The 18367-nt window shown below is 40.1% G+C and overlaps 1 protein-coding gene across 1 annotated transcript in view; it reads right to left on the reverse strand.

The window, feature by feature from the left end:
* The window catches only part of RORB (RAR related orphan receptor B), a 91524-nt gene that overhangs the window by 26493 nt on the left and 46664 nt on the right, over positions 1–18367 (reverse strand). The window contains 2 exon segments of the mRNA XM_009636115.2: positions 11335–11736; positions 14730–14871. Coding sequence (XP_009634410.2) covers positions 11335–11736; positions 14730–14871 — 544 coding nt within the window.

The raw sequence follows: 18367 nt of genomic DNA on the forward strand, positions 1-18367 counted from the left end.
TTTTTTTTTCCCTTACTGTAATCTCTTATTTTAGATTTCAGTAGACACCTCACAAAAGGCACTCTCCAAAGGTTATGATAGCTCAAACATGTATTGCACCAGTGGGCTAGAAGCTGCTTAAATCCTAAGTACGTACAGAAAACTGAACATTGCAACCTAGATAATATAAATCGGCATAGCACAGACCTGCAGGGGTCTATCATCAGCTGATGAGTCAGTCCTGCCTTTTTCAGACATTTCCTTGTAATATTCAGAGATCTCAAACTACAATACTGAGGAAAAACTCCAATTTGGGGTCAAGAACAATGCTGTTGGGAATGGGTGCAATAACTCCATGGACAGCACACAACATTCACCAGCTGTGAATTTGGCCTGCTAAGTGGAAATTATCCACAATACTCGGCAGTGTCTGTTTCCTACAGGCTCTTTAGTTCTTTCATTTGTCTCTCTTTTCTCAGGAGACTCTAGTTTTTCTCAGCATTCCCTTCTTTTGCACTGGGAACCGAAGAACTTTGAAGTGTGCCTCCTAAAACACTGATAATCATTCTCAATTAAAATGAATAATGAATTTTTAATTTGCCACTTACCCTTAGGATCCAGTTGAGTAGCTAAGAGCTCATCTCAGCTTATATGCTAAGTTGAGCTCTCGCAGGGATCCACTTTGAATTAATGCTGCAATAACACCACAGCTTTGGCTGGCTGCTGTAAGCATGTATATCAGTTCGTACAACTATCAGAACTCCAGCTAGGCATTCTAAACAAAATCTCCATTCTAGGACCCAAAATAATGCCAGGCTAGTATCAGATCAACACTCTTCTGTATCCTAATTCAAGGGCATTATGACTGCAAAATGAAAAGTTTTGCAAGCTGGTTTCATTACACAGATTACCTCAAGAAAGACTTAGATAGTAGTAGAGGCAGTGACACAGGGAATAAAGCAAAAGCATGTCTTGTGGTTGCTGTCAAACATGAATAATGGTTCCCAATTTTTTAAAATGAACTGGCTGAAAAGCCTGAACTTTTTTTCACAGAAAAGTGGGAACACTTTTTCCTAAAAGTGGCTGCAAAAAGCGCATCCCATTTTTCATCTGTTCCTGGCATTCTCAATGTCATAATGCACAAAAGATTTCCCTTTCAAAAACTGTTGTAGATAGACTAGCAAGTATCATAACCCCCATTTGTTTAATAAATTTGTAACACTACACAATATGCAGCCTAGGAAGATGATATGAAACATTAAAACACTCATATGAGACTACAAGTGCTTGAATTTACTTCAGGAATAACCCTCCCTTGTGTTCAAAAGTTATCAAATGCTTACTGTCAGGAACAGATTGCACACTGAGACAATGTTATGTGTGTGAATTCTGTATTTCCTCTCTCTCCCTTCGAAAAAAATCAGTGTTTCATTTGCCTTTCAAAAAAATGCTAATAAATTACAAGAAATGACGATACAATTGAATGAAGGAGGAATCTGGAGGAACCTAGAGGATGGACCCAGAAATCTGTTAAATCCTAGAGGATCTTTATAAATGCTTAAAGGTCTCCACTTAATAATACTTTTCTTGGGTCTCAGCCAATTTAGTAAAAAACGTATATTTTGTACTAATTAGAAATCATTTAGCTGGCAGCAAAAGCACTAACCAAGGCAATAGCTAGAGCTTACGGGGCGTGGACTCTACAGGCACTTTATGGTTATCACAAATTTATTCAGATGAGCTGTTTCCTAACTTCTTCCAGCATAGCTTACTCAAAGAGATCTCTATATTAAAAATGAGACTGTTCCGAAAAAAGAATGTGGTTTCATTTATTACAGTTGAGCAAACATTGCTTGGAGTGGACACCGTTCACTATGAAATCTAGAAATATGCATGGAACAACTGGAATACTAAGGTTTTTAAACTAGGGTTGGGAGGTTTTCCCCTGTCATAGTCTGCAAAAGTCTGGGAGAAGTTAGACATAGATTTTAGCACTTCTTTCACTGTCACAAGGCTTACATTCAGCTTTTTTTAGTGAAGATTTTAAGCAATCTAGGTATAGAAATGCTTTAAAAAGTAATGACAAAACATTCTATGTTTTTTTCTGTTTTCCTGTAGTGTGGGAACTGAGTTGAATCAAAGTGGTGTCAGTGTATAGTTTCAGAAAGTGAAACAATTTGGTTATCATACGCAATGCCAGAGATTTCACTGATCAGGAACAAAAGATGCCCATACAGTCTAAAAGGAACACAAGACAGTGCTCCACATCTTAATATCTTGCTTTAATTATTCCAATTTACACATAACTTTCATCCCTGCAAGACTATAAAAATTGTGTTCTGATAATCAGTTTCAGCATTTGTCTGAGCCCTGTGTCTTGTTGTATTGCATTTTTCCCCTAAACACATCCTGTGCCTCTCCCCATGTGTTTCACTCCAACTTTCTCTCCTATCTTTTCATGCTTTGCTAAAAAAGTTGTTGCTGTTCTGTGAAATAAAGTATCAAAACCGAATGGACCTAAGAATGACATCATTACCTATGTGTAACAAACAGAATCATATTATTCTTAAGAATAAGGTGGAAAGTAGTGAAAAGCATGAAGTGAGTGGTGAAATCTGCCAGACAGAAGGCACACAGTGCAAAAAAAAGCAAACCATGGCCTTGGGAAGCCAAACTTAGGATGTTGCATGTGCACTGGGAGAGAAAAATATTGTAAAACCAAGCTTCTGTTGGCTTCCTGTGCCTAAAGATTAAAGAATGATTAAAGAATGAACAGACAATGTTGTCCAGGACGACAAAGTTTGGACTCCAGATTAAGGTCTCAGAAAGCAGAAGGTAAGTATGCATATTGTGGTGCTCATTACCCAGAAAAAAAGCATACACAAACATTAAGGACAGGGAGCATTGACACGGAGATAAAGGGGTTGCTCAGATGAGGAAGTAAGCAGCCTATCACTAATAATTCAAACCACACAAATTTTTGCAGATGGCATGCCACTTCCACATACTACATTGACTCCTAAATCATCACTGCCTTGCCCTCTTGATTCTCACCTGCAGTGCTATGTTTGCCTCCTCGTGGAGGGCTGCGTGTGAGACATGACCCTGCAAGACAACACCCTGCACATGTCCCAGGCTCTCCAGGCTCTGGCGCCCGCTCCAGCCTTCTCGTTTTGAGGATTTCTTGCAGAAAGCCAGTTACCATTTCATTGCTGCTCTGAAGCGTACGATAGGGAATCAGCCTATTCCTATGACTGGCAGCAACAGCACGCCTCAGTACTTGCTATACCATTAGCTTTACATTGATCTTTTTTGTGTGATTTCTAATCTGACAATATTCACAGCACAGTGCTATTCCTGAGAAGATTGTCATGATATATGGTAATATATGGGATATATGATACAGTATTTTACATATTTTGACTGCTACAAATGGTTGCTTTCTAACTGCTTTTTGGATTCTCAATAGAATGAACATATTTTGTCAAGTTTGGTTATGCAAGAAAATATTCATATCTTTGGAGAAAAGGAGGAATTTTATATACTTGCTTTAATGGATTAGAAATGTACTCACTTTAAAGAACGATATTATCATGTTTTAGAAATGTAAGCTATAGATAAAATTGTTTCTAATATCATTTAATGCATCTTTTTAATTCATTTGTAAAATAATCTGAAGAGCAAGTAAAACAAAATAAAAGTTCACAAAATATTCCCTGTCCTCAATCTCAGTTAAAAGATGTCACTAATTTATTAACGTAGTTGATTAATCCAGCTGCTTATATTGTTAAAATAGTCATAACCACAATTAAGATGGTACCTCATTGTCTTGGGTGCTGTGGAAAACCACAGTCAGTAGAAAATGTTCATTTCTTGAAAACATTCATCATAAACAAGAAGTAATTAACTTTACCTCTCTGAGAACAAAAGTCTTGATTGTATTCCCACTTGCAACATTTATCCCCACAATAAACAAAAAGAGCAATATTTAAAATTTTCTGCAGCGTCTATAGTATGTGGTCTCTAGTGTGATCAGACCCCAGCTAGGAACACCGCCAACGGCCATCATTGGTAAAGTTATTGTGATGTTACTAGTTGGCCTGCATTTGATACATTGACTTGAAGTGAAAGAGAAATCAAACTGCTTTCAGAAACAGCCAAAAAGTTTTAGAATTTGCAACAATACCCAGTCTAAGGTATACTTTTAGGCTACCTGCTGCATTTTCAAATAGTTTTAGATTAATTGCTTTACTGTATAAATTTGAACTAGAGAAAGTAAAAAGGCACATTGCATTGTGCTCATGGAACTGCTATAATTTGTGTTAAGTGTAGTTGAGCAGGACTGTCAGAACCAACATGCGACTGATCCAAAGTCCACAGAGTGAGAAAAACAGTGCCTAAATATACTCAACCCTTCCAGAAAACAGTCTTTATTTTCTAAGTCTACACCAAGAGTTCTAACACAAATGCTGCCCTCCCTAAGTCTTCTTAAATCAGTAAGTGCTAAAATACGTACTTAGTAAAAGATAACAACATAATCAGTTATTTATGAACATTTGGATCATTTAAAGTACTGGGTTGGGCAACATAAACTCATTAAAGCCTTTATGTAAATCTATAATTAGGTTGGGTTTGGTCTAAATTTGCAAATAAAAAGAGATTATTAATTCAGAGGTGGGGAAAGATAGAACTAGAAAATTTCAAAAACTTTCAAAAATATTACATTTTCCCCAACATTTCTGCCAAATGATTTTTGTTGATTTCATAGGCTAAATTAATTTCTAAATATATGCTTAAAAAAATTCAGATCCTACAATCGTAAAAAACCACCCTTCACTCCAGCATCAGTTCAACTAGAATGTTTCAGCATCATAATGCTCTAATTTATTCCTTCACTTTTCTGTCCATTTTTTATGAAGTTGAAGCATTTCCTAACTGAGCAATGCTGTCAAATTAGTTTTGAATCTTGCCATTCTCAGTTCTCTTTTTGAGCATATGAAAAGGGGGAAAAATTAATTAGTTTAAAAAAAAAAAGCAGCAGAAGTTCTAAGTCACATGAACTGGAATGAGTACAGAACTGAAAGATTAATTTATTCTGATTGTCACCTTTAAATAGGTAATGACGGTAAGATACAGTGCCCTAAGGGTATCTGTGCAGAAATGCACACGCTGCACATTTCTAATGGCTCACTAGATGGCAACATTGCTCTGCTGAAATACAGCTGTAAGGCTGTAGACACCTGCCCTGCAAAATTTAACTATCACCTTGGTAAGAGGGATATTAAACTATGGCCTAGAAAAAGAAGTGAAGAAACATTACACAGGACTACAGTCACAAACTCATCCTTTCTGTGTGGTGGGTGGTGGCCTTTAAAGGGAACATCCACATAGATGTTAATGTCGCCTTACGTATGGGTTTTAGTTAAGAGTTCATCGCATTTTGAGTGTGCTGGTCCCTACGGTGTCCCTTCAGATAACATCTAACTGACCCATACATGTTCTGTAAGCTGTCCATTAACACTTGATTTGGCACAGGGAATGAATCCTGGAGATACGGAAAAGGGAATTAAAGAATAATAATAAAAAAAAGCTTATCACATTGGAGAAGTGCTTTTGCAGCCTTCAACAGCAAGGCACGGCGTACTTTTTAAGACATCAGTCTGATGCCGGTATGTATATTACATATGCAACATACAGTGCTGTGAACATCCATGAACATTATAGAGATGGAGGAATAAACTAAATTCTCCGAAAGTAATGGGAAAATTTCTACTGAAAGGAGAAAGGTGTGGGAGTGCCTTTCAAATATATTCTCGGCAGAGGAGTTGAGAATGTTTCCAGGTGAAGGTCTCCTCTCAGGATGGGACAGTGAATGAATTAAATGCTAAGCTCCTTGTATGATATTGTAGCAATGGAAATTTAACAACTTTACATTATATAAAGTTGTTCGCTGTAGGTCCTGAGATGAATGTATGAAGTCAGCTAAATTAAGGCTTACATATGCACAGGGTGTCATTTGCAGTTATGAAGGGGGCTTTTCTTGAATGTACCCATCCTGGGACAGTCTTTAAAACATTTTGAAGGTTTTCCTTTACTTTAATCTTTCAGCCAATGCATCAGGGTTAAAAGAGTTGTGTGTTGGGCTGTATTTGGTGAGTAGGGCAGGTGATGCCTCCTCCAGTTCTCACCCCGTGGCTGCCCTAGGGAGCCCACCTTGTGATAACAGCAGAGCAGGGTCAGCGGGGCTGCGGAAAGGCAAGACCGAGCCTACCAACCCTACTTATTATTTGACTTTGATTTTGGTAGAAATATGAGCTCTTGAGCCATTGGGTATTTTCAAATAGTGCTGATGTTGAAGAATTGCCACGTAAATATACATAACCAACACTTTTTTCTGTAATTCTAGGGGCTGGGCTATGTGACCTCCAGTACACTCTAGTGGTGGCTTACTGGCTACCTAAATACACAAAGCTATAGGGCACTCCTCAGTTCGACCTGGAGTGAACCCTTAACCAATTTGTTTTCTCCACAACAGTGTTCGCTAATAATTTTTTCTCATCTTTAAGAAATCATAGGCTGGTAATCTCAGCTGAAGTCAAGGCAGGGAAACCTTTCCATTAACTTTTACAGATCTGAGCCACATATTTTGTGAGGAAAATGCAATGCTCAGCTCAGTGACAGATAATATTATGCACATATATTTAAACAAGATGGTCTTTAACTTGACCAAGTCTAAAAATAAGCCTTTAATACCTGCTAATTTAAAATCACACTTGGGAGCAAGCATTGCCATCTCTCTGCGGGGCTAACAGGGTCAGGAAATGGAGCTCCCTTCTCCCTTTAGGATTTCCCACGCACCAGCTGACCTCTGTCACTCTCTCTGTGAGGAGAAAGCTGCTCTGCAAATGACCAAATTTTCTCTTTCAACATCACAAGCAGATTTCACCCCCACTGTTTGAGCTCCCACCGCAGCATGAGGAATTTCGGTGTTCCCAGACATGCAGATGGCACCCTGGCCAGGGAGAAACAGGGCAGTGCCGTGGTGTCCCTGGCAGCACGCACCCTCAGGCCATGGGTGCCTCCTGTGCTGGCAGCATCGATGGCTGGCAGGACACACCTGGGTCATGCCACCCGTGGACAGCAGGACAGGTAGAGAAAGAGCCTGCCCAGTTCATCTGGTTGCTGCATCTGACCTACTTTGAGCTCTGCCCACTTGACTGCAAACCCAGAGCAAGTCTCCCATAAGATACCTTGAGTTAAGGATGAAAATACCTCCCTTGAAAGAAAAAGAAGCTGGTCTGGAAATGCAGCTGATGCCAAGCTGAGGCTCTGCTGTATGCGCATTTAAGAGCTTTGGAGTGGTTTCTTTATGCTTTGAGTTTCTTTTTGCAAGAGGAACTGGAATACTGACCAGGGCTGAATCTATGGCACAGCTCTGCCTAATGGGGAACTACCCGATTTCATTCAACTTTTCTCCTTTTTAAGCTTTGGCTGTTACATAAGAAATTTGTGTCTGTATCTCAAACTACTCTTTCTTATACTTAGCCCTCTCTTCCCTAGGAGACAAAACCTATCCTGCTTCTCACAGCGATCAGATGATGTGCATTTGTACCTTGGACTATTCAACTCATTTGGAGGAATATACTGGTACTAAATACGTGTTAAGTACTATATACATATACATATACACAACTTTAATTTGTCAGCACCTCTTCCTCCTACAGCTATTTCCTGGTATGGTATTTAGAGATACTAGTAAGCAAGCAACGTGGGATTAGCTATATTTTGCTTGCTGTGCCATTCTAATACTATGTGTTGAAACCTTTGCTGTGTAAAAATTTTGAATCTCAAAACTGTTAAGTTGAACAATTTTCATTTCCACTACAAAGTCTACTATAGATGAAGGTATGTTCGGGAAAAAGAGCACTTTCACATTCAAATTAAAGCATAGAACTGTTAAAGATCAAAGTAGGCCTGACCATTTTGATCCCCTTTTTGTGGAATTAGAAAACTAATGTGTGACAGAAAGAATGTATATGATGTGTAGATTATGTCATAGAGTTTTTTAGAAATCACTATTGAATCAAACTGACAGGGAAATGAAGACTTGTTGTTTGGATTTTTCAGAGAACCTTACTGTTGGATAGCAAGCAAAAAGCGAATACTAAAGTAATTTATACAACTGCAGCAAGTTGTTTAGTCAGGTGCAGCAGGGACCATTGTTAGAACTTGTTTTACAAGCATTTAACATTTTCATTAATAATCTGAAAGAGAGGGTTCACAGCCTGTTAATTAAATGAAGAGAGAATTCTGAATTGAAAGAAATCACAAAGCATCAGTGAGGACTGAGACATAATGTAACAGGATTGAAAAAGTTAGAAAATTAAGAAAGAGAAAATGAGATTCAAACTTGGAAACATGTGGTCAGAGGTATCTTAATAAAAACTGCCCTGTACAGGAGAGAATTGAGTGAGAAACAAGCAAAGCAGTAACAGTGAAGGAATAAGTGAACTGGATGTTGGCTGGCATGTGATGCAGAAGCTGCAAAGATTGCTTTGATTCTGGGCTGCCTGTGAAGAATTCTGTCCTTCGGAGAACTTGCAGCAACTTTTAGGAGCTCATGGATGGAAGAAGTCTCACGCATGTATTTATAAGGAAAAAATTAGGAGGGTTGCGCTTAAGATCAGGCAAGTGGCAAGTGAGGTTGTGCTTAAAAAAGTACATGTATTTGAAGAACATGAAGACCAGAAAAAAACTAGTTCTGTAAATTTGAAGCAAGTCTTCAGTGAGAAAAAAACCAACATGATCTGGGATACTTAAAGCAACAGTTCAGTATCTCACCAAACAAGGTAGTGTAAAGAAATTTCTATCAGGCACGAGGACCAATGCAGCATAGCTTTTCATCATAGCATCATAGAATGTTTTGGGTTGGAAGGAACCCCTAGAGGTCTTCCATCTCCTATATATTCTCTATGATTTCATCTAACAGTTAAGGCAGTAACTGTAACATAGCATGAGTCAAGTTTATTCCTATGTCTCACTGGAGTGAGTAAGATACAATGCTGCAGTGAAATTTAAGCACACTGTAATATGAAATCAATGCATCCCAGTGCTTAGAGTTTTCCTGCTTTGACTGCAAGACTGCAGCTTTACAGATGGTCCAACAATCCACTGCAGCATTAAGAGGCATTTTCTGTTTGTTTTTAAACACCGAAAATATCATTCGCTTGTGCACTAATCCCAATATTTTATGGTACACCTATTGTATTTTTCCAGCTATGTCAGCTGATCCGTTATGCTACATTATCTCTCACTAACACCCTTACCTCTCTGCTGTAGGTGCACAAATGACATACAGCAGTAAAATCCTAGCAATTTAGGAGCCTCAGCTCCAATTTCAAAAGCAAGAGAAGTAAATCCCAGCACCTGAATTTTGCTGTCAGCTCAGAAACAGGCCCTTTGCTATGTCCTGGTCCCTGAGCTCTGGAGTTTTCCCCACTTTGTATGCTCCAGAAGGGGAACACTGGCCAGATGACACAGGGGATGAAAGCCTGAAAAATGTGGCGTGGGTTTAGGGCTGGCTGGTTTAGGGCTAGGAGAGCAAAAAAATGGGTGAAAATTTAAGAATGTTGCATTCTTTCTAAGCAATCCTGCAAAAGATAAAAGCTAAATGATTCTCTAAAGCTCCATGAGTCAAAAGATCCCATTGACTTCAGTGGGATCCTTTAGCTACTAAGGATATAGACCCGTGGCCATATTCTCTCTTTGGGCTCACTTCTGTAACGGATCATAAACCCTAATTCATGGACAATCAGAATTGTCATATTTCTGATACCTCCTCTGAGTCTCTCTGGGAACATGTCCCTTTGGTACAGGGTGCTGCAGAGACACTGCTTTTATGAGTGTTTACATTGTCTCTCAGCTGGTTTGGAGCACTGAGAACCACTGTTGCAGGACTGAGGTTTGCATAAGCCATATGTGAGTAATATTCATGCGGCTGCAAGAGCCAAGAGGGGAGCTGGAGCAGATGTGCCTCCCTGATCCTCTGAACTGCTGTGCTGTGGGTGTAGGACTTCATGGGGCAGCAGCCTAGGCCAAAAGTGATAACAAAACATGTCCCACTAAACAGAGTGGCAGAAAAGCATAACTTTCACCTGCGCAACCCACAACTAAAGCATGCAATTTGTTACACAGCTTCCTGCACATGAGCATCTGTGGGTAGAAAACATGCTACAGATTCTAGCTACACCTTCATTTTTTGATCAGACAGTTAATTACTACATACACCCTCACTGCAATATATATCAAGTGCATGCCACATCTCCAGAGCCCCAGTAGGTCTGAGTACACACATACTTTTACACATCTCAGCGTACATCCATGAGGCAGCAAGGCCAGGCCAGAACTACAGAGGTTTTTTATGATGTGGCATTAATTCATTTGTTATGGATGCTCTTGAATACCATCTTTTTTTTTTCCCTTCTTCTTTCTTTTTAATTAAATTTCATTAGTGAAGGGTTACCCTTTGATTATATTCTCAACCACAACTGACTCAGTGTACTTCACTTGTTGAGGTGGGAAGTACCTAATTAGGATGCCAATCTTCTTTCATGTTATTTCTTTATAATAGAAGTAGTGCTTCCAGTTGCATTGGAGATGTATGACTAGAAGCACTAGATGAACAGAAATCCTCCTTATAGAAGAATCACCGTTAGCCATTGCCTTTCAAATCGTCTTATCTCACAGAGAGGTCTCTTTGCTACTTTTCAAAGAAGGAATCAAGGGATAGGTTCTCCAAGGCATTCAAGCAGAAGAGCAGGGGTATCCATGCAACTACGTTCAGAGTTTGTGCACCTCATGAATTCAGTGAACTTGCTCTGCATGTACATCCACACACCAAAACCAGCGAGCTGGTACTTTTTGTCAATAAATACCCTAGAATTAGCTGCCACGGGGATTCTGGTGTTGACAAGAATATGGCTGGCTGGCTGAAGAGATCACTTAACCCTGCTAGCAATGAGCTCATTCGAAACAAGCTCCCCACTACTAATTATCACTTGGTTCTGATTGATTCATCACCTGCTTTGGTGCTCCTATTTCATAAACAGAATGTGAAACTGCTGAGTTTAAGAAACTGCATAATTTGCAGATTTTGGTATAACCAGAACTGCCTCGGTATTGTGCCAATCACCACCAGACTGATTTTCTTTCCTTTTCTCACTGTATGTGTGCGCACACATACGCTTGTGTGAACATGTAATTATTGTGTACCTGTGCATGGAATGCCTATATAATATTTTAATAAAGACATGTTATATATATACATTACACTAGAGGAATAAGAATTTTCCTTACCTATTTCTGTCATGGATATCCCCGGAGCTAATTGCCCATTGTTGAAAGAGCTATAGGTAAACAAGTTTGGTACAGAGGTGAGGTCATAGATAGGTTCCTGCTTTATCTGTTTGATTCCAGTCATGTCTAACCCAGACTGGTCTGGGGAAGGCTGGGCAGAATCCACGTTATAATAACCCTCAGACTTTGGCAGGTCGATGACGTGCCCATTTGAGTAGGTGCTGCCGGTTTCGTTATTCAGATTGCTCAAGCCGTTGCTGATGCTGTTGCTGTAAACCCTGGCGAGGGCTTCTGCCTCGCCGCTCTGCTGCTGCCGCTGTTCCTGCAGTCGCTGCTGGTGCTTCTGCACTTCAGCGTACAAGCTATCCCTCTGCTTTTTGGACATTCTTCCAAACTTCACAGCTGAAAAGCAAAGCACAATGTGAACCACTGCCATATTTCATTTTTTCTTCATTCCCCTCAACCCCTCTACTCTTTTGATATTTACTTTCAGTGTTACTTTTGCTGTGGAAACCTGTCTTTTTCTGTGCAAATGAAAGAGGATGCACAGCTTTACACCATATGCATCTCTCAAAGGAAAAAGTATTGTGTGCTTGGATTTACAAGGTGACAACAATGACTCCTATTTGACAGGAGGTCCTCAGTCAAGCAACTCACTTCACACTGTGAATGTTAAAAAGACCATGCATCCTTTTGTATCTCTGTGTTCACGGAACAACAACCCAGAGTGTACACTCTGTAGATTCATATCCCATGTGATTTACCAACTTTTCACAAATCTTTAAACAGTGCACTAACAGGATTAGTACTCTGGATGCAAACAAGCCCTAAAGCCCTATTATCGCATCCTTTCATTGGGGTGTTATCTTCACACTTTTTTAAAAAAATCTTACAGGTTAGAGTTAGAACCTAGAGGAAAATAACAGATTTGAAGGTAAACAGCACAAATGAATGTCATCTTTTCCACAGAGGAAAGTCTCAGGGATTTACACAATCAATTTACATAATCTCCATGCAGAAATCCATGCATTCCTTCTGATGAGAAAGGGAGGAAAACAGAGTGCAAACCACTCTCCCTAGGCACAGGGTTCATTACACTGAGATTGAAATTTTCAAAAATGACAGGCTGATTGCTGTGGAACTAGGAGGAGTAAATCCACAGCATGCATACACAGTGGGTCATAGATTATTATCTCTCCCCCCGCCCCCTCCAATCTCTCTATAAATTCTGGCTTTCTACTGGGCTAGATCTTGGGATCTCAGAGCAGAGGTAGTTGTTAATTGTGCTCTCAAACAAATGAGGGATACATTCAGCAGAATTTATCAGAGCAAAGCTAAGAGGCTATTGCTCTGGAAATACTAATTTCTATGTATTATGAGGTATATTTTCCAATGCAGTATTTTCCAATGAGTATTTTCAGTCCATTCGTAATTTGGATAAATGCAGAATCATCACATTTATTAGGACAGGATGGGCTTGGCTTTCATTTTTCTACTCCATAGTTCAGCTGCAGCCCTCCAGAAGAGTCTGACCCTACAGATGTGGATGATTGCAAAAATATTCAGGCAAGAAAAAGAACAGAAAAGGAGGAGTGTAATGTGAAAAGGCAGTGCCAGAATACCAAGGACATGGCAGCCTCTTCAATTTATTTGCACTTTTTTGCACTAAGAGTTGCTTTTTTTTTTTCTTCTTGTTGCCAGCCTCAGCTTACTCGCAGCCCTTCACACAGGCTGCAAGCTCCCTTGCACGAACACAGCCTGCCCCTGGAATCGGTCCATGGTACGCTGCACACCCTTACAAATGACATACAATGACTGTATTTTGAAAAATGTAACTGTGTATTTTCTTCAAATTTAGAGCCTCAGTAATAAAAACAAACACCCACTGTTTATTCTCATTATATATTCATTAATTGGATTCTCCAGCTGCTGTCAATTAGCATCCTGCCTCCGCATGATAAAAATGAATCTGTTACATGGCTGAGAGGTAAAAATCACATTCAATTTCTCTGTTAAGAAAACCCATACGGCCTATTTTAAACTTGCAAGAGCTCTTAATATCGTTAAGTATAAACACCCTTACATAAACAATGAGAGAAGACAGCGATGCTGTCAGAAGAATCTTTGTCTGTACGCAGTGGTCCCTGAATTATCGGTTGGGAAGACAGTGCTGTCAGTCACGTTAAAATGCCCCTGTGATACCTCCAATCATTGGAAGATATTACTTTTAGGAGGAAAGCATGTGCTGTTAAATTACTGAAATGTTACTACTTTAATCTCCTCCAGGAAGGGTCGGGAGCTAAAGCATCAAGAAAGCTGCTCGCTAGGACCAAAAGAGTTCACGTATTAAAGCCTAGACTGCAAGTCCCCTCCTGGACTGGTGACCAAGTTGTTTCAGTGAGGTAGGAAAAGACCTATTATGGTCCAAATTTAAAATAAGTTTATAATCTGTGGACCATCTAGAGAAATAACTCTTTAAGTAACTTCTCCGTCAATGACTGTTAATTTCAAATGACACATTTTGCGTAAACTTTCTAAGACAGAAAACTGCTGCCAGGCAATCGAAATTAATATAACCTGCCTTCAAAAATAGTGCATTTTCTTCTCATATTTCCTGACCATTTAAAATGCATCTGTCAGCTGGAAACCCCCTGCACTAGAGGTGGTGACTGGGGCAGGTTGGCTGTGGGCAGCCTTGCCCGAGCCTCCCACTGCCTGCAGCTCTGGTGTGGTGCATATTCTCAGCTTGCCACAGCTTGGAAGGTGGACCAGAGCTCTGCAAGGACCACAGGATACAGCTATCAGATACGCTGTGGAGTTTTCCTCTGGAGTAGTGTCCATTTTCAGTGCTAAACTATAAAACATTTCTTCTGTAGACGCAGAGAGGGACAAGGGGCAATGCAGTGGTGAAAGAAATGGTTTTTTAGCAATGCAAAATATTTGGTCAAGTCCTCTGAATAAAACAAACAGAAACCCCTCATGCTATCAAGGTGTAAATTTCTTCTTAACTGCCTATTTACTGTCACAGACCTTTAGAGATCTCAAGGAAAAGCATACTTTCACACATCAATATTTAATGTTAAGACAAATGTTAATGTTTAATATAAGAGGTTATATAAGCTGGAATATAAATCCAACTCTCCAGAGGTGACTTTTTTGTGCTTTTGATCAGAACACATTTCATTTTTGACTCTGTTCCAAACTAATACCACTCTCATGAAAATAGCCTCCTTTGTTAACCGAATGGCAAAGATCTGTGTCTCACAGTGCGTGCATTACAAAGCAAGGAGCTTCTCCTCTCTCTTTTTCCAGAAATCTACAGGGAGTTTAAGTAAGTCAGTAGTGAAGAAGAGTTTCAAAGGGTTTAAGTGTGAAGCAGGAATCTGACTCCTTACCATCTCGAGACATTCCCAGGGCAAGACATTTCTGCAGTCGGCAGTGTTGGCAACGATTTCTGTTGGTTCTGTCAATTAAACAGTTTCTCTGCCTTGGGCAGGAGTAGGAGGCATTGTTCTGCTGACTCCTCCGAAAGAATCCCTAGGGGCAAGACAGCAAGAGAGAGAGAGTATTACCATGCGCATATATGTGCACGCACACACACAGAGAACCATGTAAATGACTGCAATAAACTCTTATTTAGTGCAACGCTGCTTATGCTATGGCTTTTCAGATGTGTTGGCCTTGTATAGTGAAATTAAAAAAAATTTTACTTCTAATAAGGAGAATTGTGCTTTATTCTGTGAAGAATGTAATTCTACTTTGTTAAAATGCAATAATGTTACAGAATGCATTCTTATTGTGCAATGACCATGTATCATCTAACGCTTGCTCCTAACAGAGGAAAAGCTTGTCAGCATTTGTAAACAGATGACTTAAAAAGTACTTGGTCTGACAGTTTTCTTCCTTTAATGAAAGAGCCTGGTAATAACTGGCACTGGCTATGCATAGCATTAGAAGCTGAAGTGTGCTGTTCAATTTAACCTGGCAAATGTTGATCTGATCTGGAGGGACCATACACTTCAGGAGTGAAAAGTAATTCAAATTCAAGCATGACAAAAGCACAAGGATTTAATGACTGTATCAAGTAAAGCCAACACACAAAGGAGAAAGCAACACCTTTAGACACTACCATGAGAAAGTAATGACATTTTCCATTTCAATGGAATATAACATTTTATCTATGTAAAAACCTGTAGTTATTCTATCTCCTAGAAGTTTTTTCCGGGCAGTTGTGGGCTATTTGGCTAAAGATCAGAGTGCTAGGAGAGTATTAACGCATACCTAAGGCCTTAGGAGCTCCCAGCTGCTACAAACACTGAGAGGTAGTGTTATGGTAGAAGTGACATGAAATGGCAGAGATGACAAAAGGAATGAAACCAGGGGGTGAGGATTAGAGAGAGAAAGAGAAAGGGAGAAGATGTTTCATGATATTATTTTCATTCCTGTAAAATAAAGGCCAGGAGGAACAGCAAGTCCAGAGAGAGAGAAACAAAAGAAGAGAAGTTCCTTGGCTGCTTTGGCATCTCTAGACGCAGGCAGTTGCACGGTTGGGTGGTGGGAGAGCTGAAGGACAGCCCAGACCCACAGGAAGCCATGAGGAGAAAAAGGGCAGAAAACATCATTAGTGCAGTTACACTAGTCACCAGAAGTGATGCCAAAGTGGTTGCACCTTTCTGGGCTGGCTTGCAAACATCTCTGAATGGAGCCAGAAAGCAAGAGCTGACTTAATTTATCAGGCACAACCAATGTTATCTCCACACAGGCTGACAGACGGTATCACCAAGGAATGGAAATCGCCGCAGCCAGGCGTTTTGGGGGAGCGAGAGTTGGGGAGCAACAAGGTGACGGTGCCACAGGCCTCAATTCACTTGCTACAGGTAGTGCCTGAATCCTCACTGAAGTCCTGGCGAACCCAGTGAGGATGGTGTGAGCTGTCAGTAACAACAGGTGACAGGCATTGGTGTTGCACCCAGGACACCAGCAGCGCTGGTTCTTGAGGCTGTGCGTAAAGAGACTTCCTTCATCTGGCCCATGCTGGTTTTATCAGTGATTATAGTGTATCTAAAAACTTAATTAAGTTTTAAGATTTTCACTTTTGAGAATACAGATGTCCCTTAGGGTAACTCTCAGAAAAAACGTGGTGGGGACTCACCTGATCCTGACTGACCAAAAGTTTCCTGAAACTGTGGAGGTGAGTTTAATTTAAGGCTAAATCGATGCTAACTGCAGATATGCAGATAACTGCAGCTAATGGATGCTAACTGCAAACTTCGTTTGCTGAACTTTACAGCCAGTTTTGGTTTTGACACGCAAAGCATTTTCTGGTTTGAAGGTTTAGATTTTAGCAGCTCCTATGTGGATATGGATTTGAGAGAACAAATGAATTAAATAACGTTAAAAAAACCCACAAAACCATCTAGCATTGACTGTGCTTTATTCTGTAGTGCTGTTTTTTTCCCATTAAGGTTGATGTCATCTCAGAAGAATTTGTTTGCTCCTTCTTTGCCCCTCTTAGGAAAAAAATCAAGGGTTACATAATAAAATTAATCTACAGCAGGTAATTTATTTTTCCAAGACTTTTGTACTCTCTTTCTCCTGCATAAGATCTAAATGTTTTCTTACAATGTATAGACAATCCTTTCATTTCATTTTTAGGGTATCTTTATATAATATTGGCTATATTTACTGAGAATAATTCCATTTGAGGGAAGCAGGATGTAGATTATTACTGAGGAGCTACGGACTGAAATATTCTCAACACTGACAATAAGTCTTTCTGCATCTTGAACTAGTCACTTTATCCATCACTGACAGTCAGTCTGAGAAGGGAAATGGACATGTAAACTACTGTCTAAATCATGACAAAACAGCAGTAGCTTTGCTCTAGGGGTAGGCAGGAGAGATGATGGAAGGCTTCTCAGTGAAAGAAGGAGCCACAGAGACAGATGGGATGGGAATCTGTCTTCAGGTTTCACGATAGTGGCAGAGCCACCATTTTCTTCAATGGGTCCAGCAAGTTATTCAGCATATGCAGGCATGCACACGGAACAGCAGTAATACTTATGATGCTCCTTAAGCACTTATAATATGCATTTGCAGCGGCATAGCTGATGTAGGGACACAGAATTAAAGGATTTCCTATCCCTTGAAGTCTGCAGCACCGCCACTGGCAGTACAATCCTCAGATGCTGTGTCCCGAAACACTGCGGCTGTCTGGTGCCTGGCTCAACGTGTGTGCACGCTTGTGGAGTGGTTCTCCCCTCTTTCTTCCACACATGGTCTCCCTCTTAATTAATTTGGATTTCTAACGCATTCATTCAGCCAAAAGGAGCCAGAAATGACAAATTATTAGTAAGCGGGCTGAGCAAATAGGTATTTAATTGCTGGGCAATGAAGAGCAGAGTTGCACTGCCCGAGATAGTGCTTACCTTAAAAGAGAGTTCTGACAGCCTGAGATGCCTCCCATAGGGCCTGATGTGAAAACTGACAACTTTTTTCACAACAGGCTCACAAAACAAGATTAGACTAATTGATCTGATACTGCAAAACTGGCACAAAAACAATAGGGTTAAAACTGTCGTAAGAGGAAGAGAAGCTCTTTATCTCAATAAGCAGTCTACACACAGAGCTGAGGGGTATCATCTCCTCCTGAGGCACACACAAGGGCCAGAATTAACCCTAATCACATCTACAAGAGAGCCTACTCCTAACTGCTCTGTGGGCGCTGAGTACCGAGAAAAGAAGATGTTTTTCTGCTTGAAGCATTTTTCTCCTGTAGCTTTTGTGCCAATTTTGAGGTATCATACCAATTAGTCTAATCCTGTTTCATGTTACCGTCATAAGAAGATGCTCACTTCCAGTCCAGGGCCACAATAAGACATTGACACACTGCGGGTTGTTCCATTTACATTTGTTAATGTTTCTGAAGGAAATCTGATCTTTGACATTATATGGCTTCTCAGTGTGCTGGCATTAAAAGCTTTCTTTTGGGAATGGGTGCACCCAAATTTTCAGATTTTTCAGATGTTCTAAA

The sequence above is a fragment of the Egretta garzetta genome, unplaced genomic scaffold (genome assembly GCF_000687185.1).
Source record: "Egretta garzetta isolate BGI_Z169 unplaced genomic scaffold, ASM68718v1 scaffold353, whole genome shotgun sequence".
Taxonomy (NCBI): domain Eukaryota; kingdom Metazoa; phylum Chordata; class Aves; order Pelecaniformes; family Ardeidae; genus Egretta; species Egretta garzetta.